Here is an 18,117-nt window from a genome sequence, read left to right on the forward strand (position 1 = left end):
AGGCTTTGAGTACTTTGATACTTTATTTATAACCAATAACTGGAGAGTTGGCAAGGCAATTAAATGTGGTCAAAAAGGGAGCAGTACTTTCAGAAAAGCACCTGCAATTGATTAATCTTAGTGTCATTTGAGTGTTATTTGCGTGAGAGAGAAAAAAATAGTTTTTTTTTTTTTTTATGTATTACAAAAGCTGACATGTGAACTCAGGTGTATCTGCGTTGTTTACTTTAAATCCGCGGCGCAGACTGACTGGAAGGTGTCTCCTCAGGTGAGAACACCTCTTCCCTCGACTGTCGGTAAACCCGGCTTGACTTTTACATCCCCCACCTCCGGTACACGGGTCCTGTCACAACCGATTTCCATCCGCCTCCCGGTTTTGCGGGATTAACGCAGCGGGCCGGGCGCCGGGCACGTTGCAGCGCGTCGTGCCGGCCCACCTGACCTAACCCCCCCCCCCCCCCCCTCCACACAACACACTCCTCCACCACCACCCGGTTGCGCTCTCCGGGCATGGGGCCGAGGAGGGGTGGAACTCGGGAGGATGTGACGTCCTGCACGGGAGAGGGGATCGTGCCACATCCCGTTAACGCCGCTCGCTCGTTTAACGGGGATGCTCGCCGGGGGATTATTCCGAGCGGTGATGGCAGCGTGAGAGGACGCACTCGGCTCAAGAGGGAGAGGAGACGCGCAGCGACGAGTCACAACGCCCGGGCCACGGGACCGCTCACCATGGATGTGACTTTTGTACTGTCTGCCATTATTTTCACGCTCCTCGCCATCGTGGCGGCGACGTCGCTGTTGAGCGGCTCCTCTCCGGCGGCCGAGTTCGCGAACGCGCGGAGCTACTTCGGTTACGGCGGGGACGCCGCGGCACCGGAGCCGTCCGGGCCGAGGCTGAACGGCCACGTACCCGAGAAGAGGAAGCAGAACAGGAAGGAGGAGGAGGAGGAGGCGGCGGCGAAGAAGAAGGAGGACTGGTGCGAGATCAGCGGAAGTTCACACGATCACTGGGATGTAGTGAAATCCGTGCTGTCAGTAAGTAGCAGTCCGTCGTGCAGCGCGCGCTCTGACGCACGTCTGGTTTGTGTAGTCGAACTGTTTCAGTGCGTAATTCTCTCCTAATCTGTCTAAATGCACTGCAAGCTCGTGCAGACAGACGCAAAATGCGCTGGGATGTGCATTCACTGCCATGTAATGTAACGTTGCCTTTACAATAATAAATACAACTGATGACTCATAAGAGTGAACTTTGGAATATGCAGTAAAAGATACTGGTGCGTAAATTACTCCAGTTGTCACTTATCATTGGTGTATGACAGGACTCATTCTTTAATGTTAGTTCTGTCTCATCAAATGCGTAGGAAGGTATCTCACCTGCTTCAATCAATATTAGTTCATATCATTTGCAACAATCGCTTTATGATCTGACATTATTTACTGAATATTAGCTAGTCTAATCAATTCCATTGAAAAAAATCACTTGTTTCAACATGTAAATTTAAATAACTGTATTTTCTCATTGGTAAATTAGTATTATATAAAAATTATACATCTGTTACTATTACTCTTGATATTTGTGTGTATGTTATTTAGAATAGTGTGCGATCAAAGAGTACAGTTGGAGACACACTGCCGTTGCTCTTTCCACATGGAGAAGCAACCTAACCAAAGTAGAGTATCTTAGAACGTAAGTACTGCACATAAGTAGCTTAAATGCCATTGCTTTCCGCTTCTGTGCACATTTCTACCAGGCAGTATCGCTCGTTACACCAAAACCCCGTTTCCAGTTGAGTGAATTAATCGATGCATCAGGGGAACTTTACTACTGAGGGAAGCAGCTCCTCCTTCCACACAGGTCATGACCTTCCTGACCTGTTTTGAGGAAATGTAAATCTGGACTGCAGGGCAGATGCCTTCAACTAAGAATAGAGAGTCCCCAACATCAGAAAAAGGAGCATGTGGTTATCGCCAAAGGAAAAAAAACAAAACAAAACAAACTTTATTTCTTTTTGTATAAATCTAGTCCAGATCAAGCAGGGAGAAAGGAAATGGTAGTGATTTTGATTCAAGCACATGCATGCACAGTTTCACTAAACATAAACTTGATAGGCTTCTAAGACACATTGGTACATTTTAGAGCGATCTGAGTATGACGTTGCAATGTGACCCCCTTAATTCTCTGACAGGAGGAGGCGCACCCCTACCTTCACACGGGAGAACTGGCAACACCAGTTGAGCAATGCTCCTCAGCATCCAGCCTGTCCGTGACCAGGCCTGGATCTGAAAATATGAGCTTAGATGTAGACACGTCTTCCGAGGCCTCGTCAGGGAGAGGACGTAGGTCATACATTGGCCTCTCTGATACGGAGCTCCTAAAGTGTGCTTTCTCTTACCCCCAGACCGAAGGAGCCACAGAGAGCCCGGAGATCAACGGTGAGCACTTCCACACACCTCAGGCCTCATTATTTCAATAATCACACTCCTTATTCCTCGACATTTCTGACTTGTTGTTTTTTCTTTTTCTTTTTCTTTTTTTAATTTCAAAACAGATAAAGTGGAGACAAATAACTCCTTGAAATACGTCCCTGGAAAAGCACGATCCCACCACTTGGAAATGATGATGTCCAAAGAGGAGCTGGAGGAGGAGCAGAGGTCAGTAACTCAGAGTAAAGGGCTCTGATCTGTAACGCTTTTTAATGTATTGTTTCGATCAGGACAAGCCCCTTATGCAGGTTGAGAGTTTGTGTGAGATCCGGCGTAGTCTGCTAGGATAGATAACCCAAATATTCATGTTGTGAATGGCTTATCGCTGATGTGAAAGTGACTTATTGTATAAAAGCCTGCTATTGTGAATAAAAATGTCAGAACTGGACATTTCTACTCTGTATCTGCTGCCGTGTCCTCCAACCTGTAAAGTGTATTGAGCTCTAGTCTGCTACAAAAAAGAAAGGCTGTTTTTCATAATTTTTACACACAAAAATCCTTCTTTCCCTCACGCGCAGTCAACTCCTCCCTCCAACCCTCCTCCCGCTGCTTCACGTGTGTTCGTATGTTGTTGGTCCTTCACTTGTTCCACGTTTAGCCGCTGCATCACCTTTCGGCTTTTGGCTAGACTGCATAAGGCAAGATTGAGCTCCTGCCAGGTATTAAGGAGTGAATTACATGAGACTCGGGAGAAAGCACTGCGCTTAATCTGTTTGCACACACTGCTTTTATCATTGCAGGAGATACTTCAACACAGATTTTAACTGTCTGTAAACCTGAAAAAGGAGCAGATCTTGTGGTAAAGTATGAGTTATTCTCACCTGTTGTTCCCAGGAGAGTCACTTTCTGGCCATTGTGCGTACACAAAGTCACCCGGGCCAATTTGTGATCACAGTCTGGACCTCAGCAGTAAATTTTGGCCTCATCAGCTCTCGATCCTCAAGTGGCCACGAAGCGACTGATGTCAACTGTGCTGTGTTGCCGACCCGATCCCATGTCGTTCTCCTCCCGCTGCCCCCCCCCCCATTGTTCCACAGTGTGATTCTCAGGTGGTGCTGCAGGTGTTGATTGTCACTCCAGTCCTCACCTGTTAGTGTCGGTTAATCCTCTCCGGACTCTCCTCTGTTTTGCCACAAGGGGGAGTCGGTGTCATGCAGAGCTGTGCTGGAACCTCCCAGGCTCCTCAGTTACACAGAAACAGAAAAGAAAAGGGGAAATAAGAGGACTTTACACCTTGGCTCAGATTTTTGTAAGACGATAAAAAAAAAAAGAAGCAGTCAGGCGTGTTATTTCCTAGCAAATGTAGTGATTACTGGAGTTACCTCGCAAAGTCCAAAAACATGCAGGTATTTATACGTCTGTCTGTGTGTTGTCTGTAGTTACTGTTCATTTCTCCAGGGTTTATTCTGCCTTCACCCACAGTCAACTGGGACCGGTTGCAGCCCAGATAGGCTTAGAAAGCATCTTAGAAAAGAGTTAGTGCTAATACCATCAAAATTAACCCAACAACAATGATGTATAGTAATAACAATAATCCATTAAACTAAACTAACATGCAAATGCAGATTATTTCATTATGGACTAAAGTAATTACACTAGTGAGAGTAAAATGTCTGAATAGTAGAAATATGTTTAAAAATAATCCTGATTTCCCCATAAACGAGAGGTTCTTCATCGCAGTTAATAAAGAGGAGCTGTGAAATCTGATTCATGACAGACGTGTTTGTTCAGAGTGAAGGTTGTGCAAGGCTGCTTGTTGTCTTTTGACTGTCTAAAGTTCAGTTTGTGTGTCATTTATTACTTCTTTTGGTTTTTGGTGATGGAGAGTTCACGTATATCAATATCCGGTATTTACAATCAAGCATGAACATATAACAATAACACATTCTGAAAGAAAATTGAGTGCTAAAACCATAATAAACTCTAACCACATGAGGTAAAAGTTGATCAGATGATCGGAGTAGAATAAACCATTTGTGTGATTATTCTTTCAGTGTTAAAAAGAAAGTGCAAAGTCTTATACATATATCTAATCTTTTTATGCCATCTATTACTAAAACAGGGCTTGGATTGTGTGGCGTCTCACTCTTTCCTAGTTGTTCCTAATTATGTGCAAATATTTTGCATTAGGGATTGTGTGTGGATTTTGCATGATCTCCTGTCGATCCCAGTGATCTTCAATCATTTCCATTCCTTTCGCACTAATAACGTCATCTTTCTTCTTTGGTTCTCCAGGGTACAACGTGAGCAGCTCGCCGCCATCTTCCAGCTACTGAAAGAAAACAAGGAAACATTTGGGGACGTGTCTGAGGGCGACATGGAGGAGCAGCTCCGTCTTTACTCCATCTGAGGCTCCTCTCAAAACTCCACTCCCCCGTCGGTGGTTCACCTCATACAGATTGCACTCGGTTGAACTGAAGGACTAACTTTACACAACTGTCACAACAGCCAAAGCTACATTTTGGCAAGCCATTATTTGATGTACTCTTCTTTGTGCTGTCATGATTGTATTAATTGTACAGGAATGTAAAGAAGTCATTGTAGGTGATAGTTAAATCACCTGATCAGCTTGTGTTAAAGAATAACACTGAAAAGGGACAAACTGAAGGTTTTTCTCAAAGTTTTCTCTGACAATGGAATAAAAAAATATATATATATATATTTAAAAAAAAAAAAATATATATATATAAGGTATAGCTAATGGTGATATTATGAATCAATCGTTTCTTATGTAATAAACCACATTTCCGTGATGGGGTGTGTGTGTGGGTGTGTGTCACACTGCAACCATATAAAAACATGCACTTATTCACATATTTAGTGAAAAGTTTTTAATAAAATCTGACTACATAACCTCAATGTAATATAGAACTTGGTAATCTGTCATCACTTTGTCACATTCATGCAAAGTTATAGATGTCACTGACCCACTTTAGTCACCAGGTTCACAATAAAAATGGCTGTACTTGCATGTAACGCCAACATATATACAAGAAGGCCGTTGCTCGGCTAATCCCCCGCCGGAGGGCTTTATATTTTCTCACAAAGCCAGCTCTAAGGCAGCACACTTGGTACACTAGAGGGTGTTCCATGGGTCCTAGTAGATAATTATGTAGAATCTGAAAGGTCTTCTTCATAAGCTATGTCAAAATACGTCTCCAGAGCCCAAAAGGTGTTTTTTATGCACTTAGTGACCCTGTGACCTGATATGCAAATTAGGTCATGGTCACCATGGTGCCCCTTCTCCCCAGGTGGAGTGTCCATGTGTGAAGTTTGGTGACTGTGGGCCCAGGAACTGCTGAGAAATGAAGAGAAATGCTTATATGAAAATACATGTATTGTGCAACCATGACGAGCAAACTTCAGACCCTACCAATCTTCAAGGTCAAGGTCAGGTCACTTGGTGTACTGGAGGTTATCCCTGGAGTGTGTATCATGTGTGTATACAATTTCAGAGCCCTAGCTCAAAAACCTAGGCCTCCAGAGCCCAAAATGTGTTTTTAAGCACTTCGTGACCCTGTGACCTACTTAATATGCAAATTAGGTCAAGGTCACCATAGCATCCCTTCCCCCTCTGAGATGTATCCACATGTGAAGTTTGGTCACTGTGGGCCCAGGGGTTGCCGAGATATAGGTAGAAACGTTCGAACGGACGTACGTACGGAGACTGTTTCAAGATCCCCCTTCGGGGCCTATCAGCCACGGCGGGGGATAATAAATACATTGAAAGTGATACAAAAATCGTGATCCATTGAATATTGTTAGTGATGCAGCTTCATGAACCCAGATGAGAGGAAGAAGAAGTGAAACAGTCATTGGGGTGAAAAAAGCTGCTGCTAGACAGAGGAAAAGAGTCACTGTCGATAGATAAAACAAACAGAGACAGCAGTAATGCATCTTTATGGATGCAAAATGAAGAAGGAGGAGGAGGAGGAGGAATACTGTCAGGTTGTGGGCTATGGAATCACAGGAGTTCCAAAGTTAAAAGGAAATAAATGTAGAAATATAAAGAATCAATAATACCAAAACTATACAAAGCTAGTCATGTTCTTTTTCTATCTTGTCTTCACTTACTTGACATGTATTTCCTTTTAATTTTGGCACTCCTGTGATTCCATAGTGGGCCAATGAGTGTATGCAACACTGAAAAATGAATGCCATCAGTGATTAATATGAGGGCAGTCTAAATGAAGAACCGCCATCAGTTTTCTGCTGGCGATCTCACATTCACCAGAAAACATGGGGACATTTGTTTTTTGAGAAGCTAAAACTGATCCTATTATTACATAAAATTGCTTAATAAGTGTTACAACCTGGCTCAACAAAGAGGAAGTAACAATAACCAGGTATGCCTGAGGGAAGGGAGAGTTTTATTGACAATTCTCGGGTGTACAATAATCAAACAGAACACCAAATACACAATAATACAACAAAGGAGGGCCAAACGTAATGCTCATTACCCAAACAATGTGTGATAACATAACAAACAAGCAGCTTCTTCTCTAGAAGGCCTTTAACTGAAGTTCAACAATCACAAATTCAATAAACAAAAGAGCAGGAACATGGAAACAAACAAAACCACTACTGAACACGAAACAGTTGGCGCTGTCAACAAACTGTTTGACGAAGGGTCCTGTTGACCAACGTTTAAATTGCACACAGATAACGAAACGCTACAGTGGAGCAGAGTTCAAAGAATTAAGCGGCAATCCAGAACACACACCAAAGTTCTCCGGGCAGACTGAACCGACACCTCCTGCATCGGCCTGGTTAAATGGCCTCAGCTGGTGGTGCCGCCCTGCCAAACAGAATACAAACAAAGAGGCAGAGGCCAGGCCATGCAGCCTGTGGGCTGTAACAGTCATCCTATTAGTTCCTCTAGTATTACCAAAAAAAATAAAAAAAATAAAAAATGGTCTAAATAGCTTGTTTTTGTAGCAGCTAAAACCTTAATACTCACATTTATTCACATAGCAGTACCATATACATCTCATTCATTATATGAAAGTACAGACATATAAAGTCTTTGATGCACACTCTTATTAAATGACTGAATGCATATTTCATGTATTTGAAGACTTTGCTGGTGAGCTTTTGTTTTTTGTTTTTTTCAGTCGCAACTTTGCACTTTTCTTTTCACTGCAAGAGAATAACAAGTCAAATGGACTCATTAAGCCCCTATCAAACCGGAAGTAGCTTTAGGAAGGAGGTTGGTTTTCTAATTTTAAATATTAGTTTCTGGCAGAGGTTTCAAGGCAAATGTGCTTCATTAAATAACGGCTTCTGTTTGATTTTCAAAATACAACTGAATCTGTTGTCGAATTAATGAAAAATATCAACGCAAAGAATGTAACACCTTTTGGAATATAATTTACACAATATTGTTAATACAATTCATGATTTATGTACATTTATTTAAGATAAGCCTAACATTAACATCAATATCTTTTAAAAGAGGTTTGATTAGACCACAATATGATTCCAACCGACAAATCAATTTGTGTTTTTTTCTATTATAGGGGTAGTTTTGTTTTGGGTTTTTTTTGTCATTCAATATTCATTTTAATGAATTTAATTATTTTCTTTTCTATTGAGAAATATTCTGAAGTGAAATGTTAGATGGTACCTGTAGCCATGGAGAAGCGTGCCCCCCCTCACGTTCAGACAAGAGCCGTCAGGATGCAGTTCCACAGCTGTTTCTAATGAAACGTAAACAATAGCAAAAGTAATCTTTCCCTCAGTTGATGCGCCAGTAAAACACACATTTTAATGCTGAGACATCGTTTTCGCAACAGCAAAAGTTCTGTCTCACGCGAAGCACCAACACAAGGGGGGACTTTAATGCTTAGAAAATAGTTTCATTGGAGCGCGCGCGCTCCCGCGATCCCAGAGCAGAACTCACCCGGAGCGCGCGGAGAGACAATTATCTTCTTCCATAAGACACTTTAGTTAATCACCGCAGATCACGACGTCCGCCGCTTTCTTCATTTGACAGGTGTCAGTCCCCACCTCCTGCGCTGCTCAGATCCCGGGTGCCGTTTTCTACCGGGGATCAAATTGGTGACTAGGCGGAGAACAACCTGGCTGTTTGTAAATAGTTATTGGATCCTTCATGTCGCACAGATGGCGGTTCACATGTCTTCGATGCTTACTTTTCTCTGTTTAGTATCACTCATTTCCGTTTTTTGTTTTCTGTCGTGGGCGCACAGCAGCAGGCGAGTCTACGTTTTCAAAATTGCCGTTTTATTCTGATAAATGTTTAATGTGGTGTTCTGATGCTCCTCTTTCAGATGGACGGATTTCTTAAACACGATGAGAAGAGACAGAAGTCCTCTTGAAAATGGCTTGCCAAAGTTGGGCGAAGGAGAAAATGACACCCTGCTGGAAGCTGAGTCTGATATGCCATTCTTCATCAAGAAGTTGTTTAAAAAGGCTCCAACGTGGGATTTTGATGATCAATATATCCAGGACGCCCCACCTCGACCAACAGTAAGCATGCAAAGACAGGATGAGACAAAAACAAGCCACAGAAACAAACCTTACTGGCGGTGAGACTGAAATATGCTCATTTATCACTTTTGCGCAAGACGTGCAAAGATGATCTGTCTCCGTTGGCCGTAAAGCGATTAGTTAGAATTTCTTTGTTCCTCCATTGTTGAGGTTTAAAGTCACTTAATAATTGTCCTGTGTTCATTGTGTGATATCTTTTTATTTATTTCTTTTAATACTCAGACATGTGCCCAGTCACTGAGAAACTCGAAGGATGAATTCTTCTCCAACGCTTTTCTTCCTAACATTCGTCTGTACCTGCACAAAGGCACCATGAACATGAGCGAGTGGAACCGGCTTTCACATTTTAACAATCCCTTTGGTTTCATGGAATACAAATATGAGGGTAAGTCGTTTTTAAATGTTCCTCCTTCTGCAAGGTACTCTGAGGCAGCTTTTTTTTTTAATGGCTCAAGGTATTTAAGGAGTCACAAGAATACATGGGTGGACTTATTTTTGTTTGTTTTCTATACTTCTATACACTCCAAACAACTTTTATCTAATTGTCTTTGTAAAATAAACCCAGTTATTATACACTGATGCCACACTGTGGTTAAGTTTTGCAGTTGTGAAATATGTGGAGCTTTTCCAGCCGTGACTTGGTTAAAATTAGATTCTCAAATGTCGATGAAAATCACAATAAGATCAAGGTCCTGCTGTTTCCTTATTTCTTAGGAGCAATCTGTGGCACAGCCAGCATTTAAAATCTGGATCAAAGAAAGCCTTCATATCGCAATCAGATTATTGGCAACTGCAATGAAAGAAGTTGGAGATTCATGTGGGCAAAAGTGAATAACATTTTGGAAGCGTCTCTTTGTGTTTGTCTTCATGTTCTTAAATATTTTTATTCATTACATTCTTAAACAGGCCAGTGGAGAACTGGTTCTCATTTACAATCATGACTCAACAACAGTAATCATCACCTGTATTGTTCTCACCACACCCCATGCAGGACTGGGTCACTGCAATTCCACTGATCGGCTGCACCACCCAGAATGTGTGATGAGAGAGAAGCAGCAGGTCTTTATGCTGCTGATGTCCTCATGATTCTGTTTTTCTTGCTTTTTGCAGAAGTGGTCCCTACTATGAAACTGATTCCGAAGCCAACAGAGCCACTGATTCCCCCCAAACCTGGGGGTGACGGCTGTGTGCGCTGTGCAGTGGTGGGCACCGCCGGAATCCTCAATGGCTCCAGAATGGGGGCAGAAATTGATGCTCATGATTATGTCTTTCGGTAAGACGATGTTAAAGTCGCGAATCATTGTGGTGGTGGTGGTTGGGGGGAGGGGGGTGGTTCTCTGGGCACTCCAGTTCCCTCCCACAGTACAAAAACGTAGGTGAGAAGTAAATTTCCCCATTGCTGAATCAACAGTACACAGTTCACAATGAGTCAGGGTGAGAATTGGAAAAACTGCAAACCGGTTCTTCAAGGAGGAGCCGATTTTTTGATTCCTATCTCAAATTATAAGTGTATACAAAACATCTTCTGCATTGCTATGCTTCTTCTGTGGAAGCTGTATGTTTCGCCCCTCATAGTCTCTGGGTGGGATGTTTTGCAATGTTGGCACTCTGACTGACCAGCTGGTGTGATATCGGGGGTCTTTTCCACTGGAAAGACCCAAGTGCGAGTTCAGAGCCAGGGCCGGACTTGGCACCAGTTCTTTGTCTTTCCACCTTCAAAGAGCCGGCTAAACCGGTGCTTCGCTGGCCCCACGTCGTTGCTGGGCCAGAGCGGAGTCTCACACGTCATCAGTTGAAATCTACAGTGAACACGGAGCCCCGCAGTGGTTATAGAGAAAGAAAGTCACGTGGGAACAATACAAGTCGCTTCCACACGAGTATTTAATCCGCAATCGCGGAGCCATGGCTCTTGAGATTGCCGCCGTGCTCCGGCGCTGTCGGCTGCATTGGATGTATTGATTTAGAAGCAGTTTTCCATTTTTTCACGCTTTTCATCGTAACTAACTTCACTTCCAGATCTTGTTTCACGTTATGGCAGCAGGCTGAGGTCTGCACGAGGCTGCGTTGTGCTCCGCTAGGTAGGTTTCCATTATAAACGGTTGTAGAGCGTTCTATCATTCGACACCTCCGTCCCTCCTGATGTTGAAGCATTTGATTCAGACACGTCCAGAAATAAAGTGAAAGGAGCAGAAATTCACTATGAAATGTCAGAACGTTGAAAGATAAGCTCATTGACGAATTATTCTTTTTTTTTCCCACAAGACAAACATGAAGAAACACAATAGAGCGACGAGGAGACGCAATGTTTTCTCGCTCTTTAGCGTTTGTCCCGGACGAAACCGATTAATGCAGTCCGTCTCCTGGTCCCTGTATACCGCTATCAGTGACTATATTGTCGAAATCAGTGATGTACGACATTTTGGAGTGACATTAATGACGTGGCTCTCAATTGGCTCCGATTACAGTGGAAAAAGGACCGGTTCTTTGGCGGTGCTCATTTAAGAATTGCCCCTGGTTCTTTTTGGTAGAAAAGCCCTGATCTTCAGTTCGTGATGAACACTCTGGCCTCCCCGTCTGGGTGAAAGTCAGCTTGCACCCTGGATTGATCAGCGGCTCAGAGCGTAGTACAGCTTGTGCGGATGAGCTATATCATTTCTAAAGGCTCCAGGTCTCAAAACAACCCAAGGCTGCTTAGTTGTGACCTCATTGACGGTACACTGAACCTGTTAAGAAAAAATGTTGTGTAACGTGTTTGAGAAAACCTCGCCTCTCGTTTTTGTGGCATTGCTTGGGAATGGATCCTGTCACGAACAGACGACGATGATTAATTTCTTTGTGACCTTTTTTTGTCTTCTTCTAAATGCTTCATTGCCTTCACACCATTTAAGGCACTTGATCCAGTAGTTCATATATTAAGGCCGTGTGGTTTCATTGCAGTTTATTCTAGATCATCAGTGGCTATCTATGTTTTCCATAGGATAGCGTGTGAATGCTGAAGATTACTGTCGACTTAGGTTGGCCGCGAGCCAGGGAGTAGTTCCAGGATGCATGACTAACCTTTCGCTTTGACGAATAGACAAACCAAATATTAAAAGTTGGGGCGAGTAGTTTGTGCACACTTTTGTCACAATGCAAGGTTGTTGTTGAAAATTACACTCAACCAGTCCTGCATCTCCCCGTGCTGGTCTGAGAGGCCTTTTGTCCTTGGTATTTGAACAAGCATGTGAGACGAGCCCGTCCATCCAAGCAAGCCACTGCAGCCTAGATTGCGCTCATCAGCGTTTAAAAACAAGTAGTAATACTACTAAGTAAAGTATTTTAATTTGTGGTTCAATAAATGGTTAAAAAAAATTTTTTATTAGGAAACTAATCACTGCAATTAGTTTGTTTGTTTTTTTACATGGTGATGTGGTTATAGTTCCTCACAGTGAACAAAGTTTCCAGGCTCAGATTAAAACATAGCTTTTATTATGACCACAGACTCTCACCCTGCTGAACAAGTTTACCTTCGCTGAGATTGAAACGGAAGCTCTGGAGCAAGTTCAACACACGCAATGCATTACTTCATATGGGGATTTTTCAGTTCTGAAAGGCGAGGTGTTGTTTTTGACAATTTTATTCAACAAGCAAAGGCACAAATTACAAACGACAGACGGCTCGAACGAATAAACTTGGTATGAACAACTTGTTTGAACTTTGCAAGCTGAGATGATTCAGCGTGACAATTTGATGCCTGTTAAAGATTGAGAAATTCCATCTGCGAGCCACCGCCACACCTTGCACAAGTTTTCCAACAGCTAATCCAGACTCTTGACATCAACAACTAACACACAATGAGACATCGGCTTAAAAGCAAACAAGGAGTCTGACAGACCCTCTGTGCTGTTGTACAGTATGATGCCTGCTGGTGTGACTCTGGCTAGAGAAGCGAAGCAGCAAACAAACTCTGGCACAAATAGGATCATAGTGTCTGCAGACTGGCCGCTGCGCGCGTGTGCGTGCGTGTGTGCGTGTGTGTGTGTGTGTGTGTGTGTGTGTGTGTGTGTGTGTGTGTGTGTGTGTGTGTGTGTGTGTGTGTGTGTGTGTGTGTGTGTGTGTGTGTGTGTGTGTGTGTGATATTCATTCATTAATTTGTTTTTATTATTTGGCTGATCTTGGAGGGAAAACAGTTTCACCAAAAGCTAAAACAACGTTATCAATATAGTCTTTGTATTTAATTATAGTCTGTGTGTCGAGGTGACATGAATGCCGGGGTTTTCCCTGAATAAATATCCATTACAAGCTTCAGTCTTCAGTAGAAAAACAATGGAATTAATCACAACCAATTACAGAAAATTGCACAATTAAGACATTTTTTTTTTTTTAATCGATTGACAGCACTAATACATTACTATTCAGCCACGGCCACTGAACTTATACAAATAATTAACTTATTATAATAGGGCGTTTATCTTGGATGAAACCCTGGTTTCTTTGTTCACCATGAATGTTGTGGAAGTACCGAGCGACTTTCACTGTTGCTGCACTTTGGAGTATGCACTTGTGTTATCAATTTCTTAATACTTTTTTTTTTTTACAGTTTTTTATTTCATGTTCTACTGCTGGGTGTGAACTCATAAATGTGCTTGAGTATCATAAACTTTGGTTGAAGTAATTTTGTTTGTGCGACAGGATGAACGGTGCAATCACCGATGGCTACGAGGAGGACGTAGGAAACAGGACATCGGTGTACGTCCACACGGCCCACTCTATCACTACGTCCCTCTATTTGCTCAAGAAGTACGGATATACTGGCGCGCCCCATGATGAGGTAGTAAAGTCTGACAACTTTAGTTTTCTTCAGTTTTTTTTTCCCCCCTCCCAAACACACTTCTGTCGCCTGCATTTTCACAGGGCATAAAATACGTGATGATTCCTGAGGGGAAGAGAGATTACTGGTGGCTCAACTTTCTTTTCAAAGGAGAAAAAATCCCGGATGGATACTACAAAAATAAGGAGTAAAAATATCTGATCTTCCTATCAAAAATTTATGACGTTTTATGACATTTCTACAGCCATACATTCCATTACGCACATGTTGCGTAAACACAAGATTGTGACTGTCCTTATCATTTTGAACCTCCAGACCAAGGAACTACTACTCGGGTCAGTTCAACGAGAGCCGCTTCTATGTTCTGCACCAGGACTTCCTCCGATATGTTAAAAACAGGTCAGTATCCCCACAGTCTTGCCCAGTATGTTGAAATTAGTGGTCTGCGCGAATTATGATTTGAAACAAGTCGTCGTAGTGAAGGTTGGCATCCAGATACCGACCCGATAATCGACCCGCAAGATGCTGCAGTCTGAGCAAACACACGGCCGAGCCCATTGTGAACATTTCAAAGAAAGCATTGATTTGCTTGAGCTAATTTCTTAAGGGTCGCGGATACAACACTGAGTCCCGAGCTGAGACGTCTGCATGGATGCGAGCCACCTCATTGCTCAAAGTCACGATATCGGGGGACAGTTTGTAAAAACATAACTAATACGACAGCTTCAGGACAAGTTCTCTTGACATTCCACTTCTAGTTTGCACCAGACGATTTCATTAAGATGGACTTTATGTTGAGATTGTAATAATCATTCCCAGTAATTGTTTGGTCTTGTGGAAATATTGTCATTTCCATCCCTTATATAATATATACACTTATAAGCTGCAGACAGAAAGTTTCAGATGAGGAGGCTTTACATCCCAGCAACAATGAAATTAATTTCATTGACATTTGCTTCGTAATGAAAAACGACAACATCCAAACTTATAGAAATATATTTTATATTTTTCTAACTGGAAGGTTTAAAGCAGCTTTGAAACAAGAAAAGTGCAAATACAGGTTTCTGCATTACAATTAGCGAAGTTGTCATCGCATTATGATGTTTGTAGTGAGGATGAGTTGGAGTATGCATAATGAACACATAGAGCAGCATTTTTATAGCCACACACCCAGAGACTGAAACGCCATGTTATGCATTTCCAACCTGTACACAGAAGAAGAAAAACTAGTAGCACATCAACAAAGAAAAACTTTAAAGTTTAAATGTAGAGCTAAATATTATAGCACCATATTACCAGTTCGGCTCCACTCAAGATGAAATTGGGTTGTATTTGGAACCTGTACTAAATGTGCAAAAAGTAATTTTTTTTGCAATATTTAGAAATCCCACACAAGCTTCACCATCTCCACATCTCGCACTGCTTAAACAAGTCATCATTGTTTCTCTGCAAGTGCACAAACAGTCACTCACTTAACGAGCAGGTTCAGCAAGAGGAAGTAATTGTTCATTTAGGTGATGAACTAAGCAGTTCAGCAAGATGTTTTGATTAATCAAAATAAATTCAGCCAGCTAATCAAACTTTTCCTGCATTTGCCTGTTGTTAAAAAACAAAAAAAGCAAGTCCATAACATCTGAATAAAATCAATAAAGAGGATCCATGTAAACTGTCACATTGTGTGTGTGTGTGTGTGTGTGTGTGTGTGTGTGTGTGTGTGTGTGTGTGTGTGTGTGTGTGTGTGTGTGTGTGTGTGTGTGTGTGTGTGTGTGTGTGTGTGTGTGTGTGTGTGTGTGTGTGTGTGTGTGTGTGTGTTCATTCATTTATTTTTTTTAATTTCTTGCAGGTTTTTAAGATCAAAAACCCTCAGTGGTGGCCATTGGGCGATATTCAGACCAACCAACGGAGCGTTCACCATCTTTTTGGCTCTGCACACGTGTGACATAGTAGGTTGACATCCATTTCCCTTATGCACGTACCTTAAATCTCAGTTGTACCATCACACCAGACAACTCTTGACGGAGGGATAATGGTGCTTGTGACTCAAATTCTGACGGCTGCTTTCATCTGAGAAGGAAACAAACACACAGGTTTGACGAGAAATGTGCACAGACACAGTACAAAGGACACAAAGCGGTTTCAATCTCTACTTTTTGTCTTTACACCGCATCATCGATGACCGATGACGGGAAAACAAAAATACTGCATGCTCCTCTGAAGCTTGTTCGTCGACATTCTAGGTCATCTTTGCCCTTCCTTTCTGTCTTTGTCTTGCCTGCAGGTGGACGCTTATGGATTCATGACTGAGGACTACAAGAAATACCCCAACTACTATGTTCATAGGGACACGAAGACCAAAGTCATTTTCTACATCAACCACGACTACATACTAGAGAAGAACTTGTGGCACAAGCTTCACAACAGTAAAATAATGAAGTTGTATCAGAGGACATCAGAAACGAAGGAAGAAAATCCAGCGCCCCTCTGAAAGTGGAACCATTGTTTAAGTTTCTATCGATGAATGATTGTAAAACAAAAATGTGTATGTAAAAGATCCAGCTTTTATTTAATCTACGTGAAAGCAGGGTGGGTTAGTTCCTGTTGTTACACAATTTGTTTATGGGGTTTTAGTTACTGAAATGTCGGAAGAAGTTAATGTTGGGGTCCATTCACTGTGAAATTGGAGTTTTTTCTAAATACAAAAAGATGCACTGAGATCTATTATCTCATACTTCCTGTATATTTCCTAATCAAACACTGGATAGTGTGTGTTTTTTCTTCTTCTCATGCAAATCTTGATGTAAATTTTAATGACTTTGTCACTGGAATTTGGGATACAAATAAAGTTGTTTTGACTAAATTATTACTTACCGATGAAGTGACTGGGAAACAATAAGTGAATCCTTATAGAAAAAAATGTACGGAGCCCCTCTGGTGACATTGGTGAAAAAAAATGTATTGCTTAATAACGCGTGGCCACGCGTTATTAAGGCGTGGGAACGAGATAAATAAGTCGTGGCCACGCGTTATTAAACTGCCGTCAAGTGAGCCGGCACTCAATTTTAACTGCGCTTTTATTAACGCCTTTACGGTAAAACACAGGTCAGCGTACGGCCGCAATGCTGACAGAAAGACAGATGGTCTGATTTCAAAATGCAAAAAAACGGAATCCTTCATAGGTTTACACCCAATTCCACTTCAGGCAGTACTAGACATACTCCTTTACCACTACAAGCAGCATCAAAGAATATCACAGTAGGAATTTGGAGAAAAGTACTTTTAAACTGCAAATTAATGAAGGCAAGACCATTATTTTCGACAAACAGATCCAAGTTTGACATTACTTTTCTCCAAATTTCTACAGTAATATTCTTTGATATTACTGGTACTGGTAAAGGACTATATCAAGTATTGCACTGAAGTGAAATCAGGCATAACCCTATGAAGAATCTTTTTTTATTGGAATTTGAAAACGATAAATCATTATTTTCGTTAATTTGCTCCAAGTTTAAGAGTACTTTACTCCAAATCCCTACAGTAATATTCTTCGATATTGATTGCAGTAACAAACAAGTATGTCTAGTATTGCCTTGAAGTGGAATCAGGCATAAACCTATGAAGGATTCCTTTTTATTGCATTTTGAAAACAGACGAGAGATCATTATTTTCAACCAACAGATTCAAGTTTAAGAGTACTTTTCTCCAAATTTCTACAGTAGTATTCTTTCATATTTCTTGTAGTAACAAAGGAGTATGCCTAGTATTGCGCTGAAGTGAAATTGGGTGTAAACCTATGAGGGATTCCGTTTTGGCGCAGTTAAAATTGAGTGCCGGCTCACTTGACGGCAGTTTAATAACGCGTGGCCACGACTTATTTATCTCGTTCCCACGCCTTAATAACGCGTGGCCACGACTTATTTATCTTATTTATCTCGTTCCCACGCCTTAATAACGCGTGGCCACGACTTATTTATCTTATTTATCTCGTTCCCACGCCTTAATAACGCGTGGCCACGCGTTATTAAGCAATAAAAAAAATGTTCACCAATGTCACCAGAGGGGCTGAGAGAGAGAGAGCAGACAGTAGAAATACCAAACAATCACACAATAAAATACAAGTCGAATTTATAATAATGCAGTAAAGCAAGAACATGCACATGTTTGACACGTCTTTATTTTAAAACTTTCTTCCCATGGTAACAAAAATAACAATACATTAAAAAATAAAAACCCTCTGAAATTTGCCACGTGCCGCTTCGTGAGGAATACATTCAAACGAGTGCGGTGGTGTTGAGGTTACCACTGCTGCCTCATCA

At 41.8% G+C, this 18,117-nt stretch overlaps 2 protein-coding genes across 2 annotated transcripts; both read left to right on the forward strand.

The window, feature by feature from the left end:
- The first annotated feature begins 559 nt into the window (after positions 1–559).
- Positions 560–5,219, forward strand: mxra7 (matrix-remodelling associated 7). The gene is made up of 4 exons (XM_080517411.1): positions 560–1,035; positions 2,187–2,433; positions 2,550–2,652; positions 4,720–5,219. The coding sequence occupies exons 1-4, from the start codon at positions 730–732 to the stop codon at positions 4,832–4,834; spliced, it is 771 nt and encodes a 256-aa protein (XP_080373537.1). The 5' UTR covers positions 560–729; the 3' UTR covers positions 4,835–5,219.
- A 3,236-nt stretch (positions 5,220–8,455) lies between these two features.
- LOC308145828 (alpha-N-acetylgalactosaminide alpha-2,6-sialyltransferase 1-like) lies at positions 8,456–16,655 on the forward strand. Its single transcript, XM_080517406.1, has 9 exons — positions 8,456–8,699; positions 8,775–8,973; positions 9,217–9,379; positions 10,105–10,267; positions 13,666–13,804; positions 13,888–13,991; positions 14,120–14,203; positions 15,648–15,747; positions 16,083–16,655. The coding sequence occupies exons 1-9, from the start codon at positions 8,608–8,610 to the stop codon at positions 16,287–16,289; spliced, it is 1,251 nt and encodes a 416-aa protein (XP_080373532.1). The 5' UTR covers positions 8,456–8,607; the 3' UTR covers positions 16,290–16,655.
- The last annotated feature ends 1,462 nt before the right edge of the window (positions 16,656–18,117 follow it).

The sequence above is a fragment of the Blennius ocellaris genome, assembly GCF_963422515.1.
Source record: "Blennius ocellaris genome assembly, chromosome: 21".
NCBI lineage: Eukaryota > Metazoa > Chordata > Actinopteri > Blenniiformes > Blenniidae > Blennius > Blennius ocellaris.

What these genes read in the sequence shown, in the direction of transcription:
- LOC308145828 (XM_080517406.1), top strand. Translation starts at nt 8,608, where the DNA reads ATGGCGGTTCACATGTCTTCGATGCTTACTTTTCTCTGTTTAGTATCA. An exon ending in CTGGCGCGCCCCATGATGAG is followed by an intron (nt 13,805 to 13,887) that starts GTAGTAAAGTCT and finishes GCATTTTCACAG; the next exon opens with GGCATAAAATACGTGATGAT. An exon ending in CTCCGATATGTTAAAAACAG is followed by an intron (nt 14,204 to 15,647) that starts GTCAGTATCCCC and finishes AATTTCTTGCAG; the next exon opens with GTTTTTAAGATCAAAAACCC.
- mxra7 (XM_080517411.1), top strand. Translation starts at nt 730, where the DNA reads ATGGATGTGACTTTTGTACTGTCTGCCATTATTTTCACGCTCCTCGCC. An exon ending in TAGTGAAATCCGTGCTGTCA is followed by an intron (nt 1,036 to 2,186) that starts GTAAGTAGCAGT and finishes ATTCTCTGACAG; the next exon opens with GAGGAGGCGCACCCCTACCT. An exon ending in GAGCTGGAGGAGGAGCAGAG is followed by an intron (nt 2,653 to 4,719) that starts GTCAGTAACTCA and finishes TTGGTTCTCCAG; the next exon opens with GGTACAACGTGAGCAGCTCG.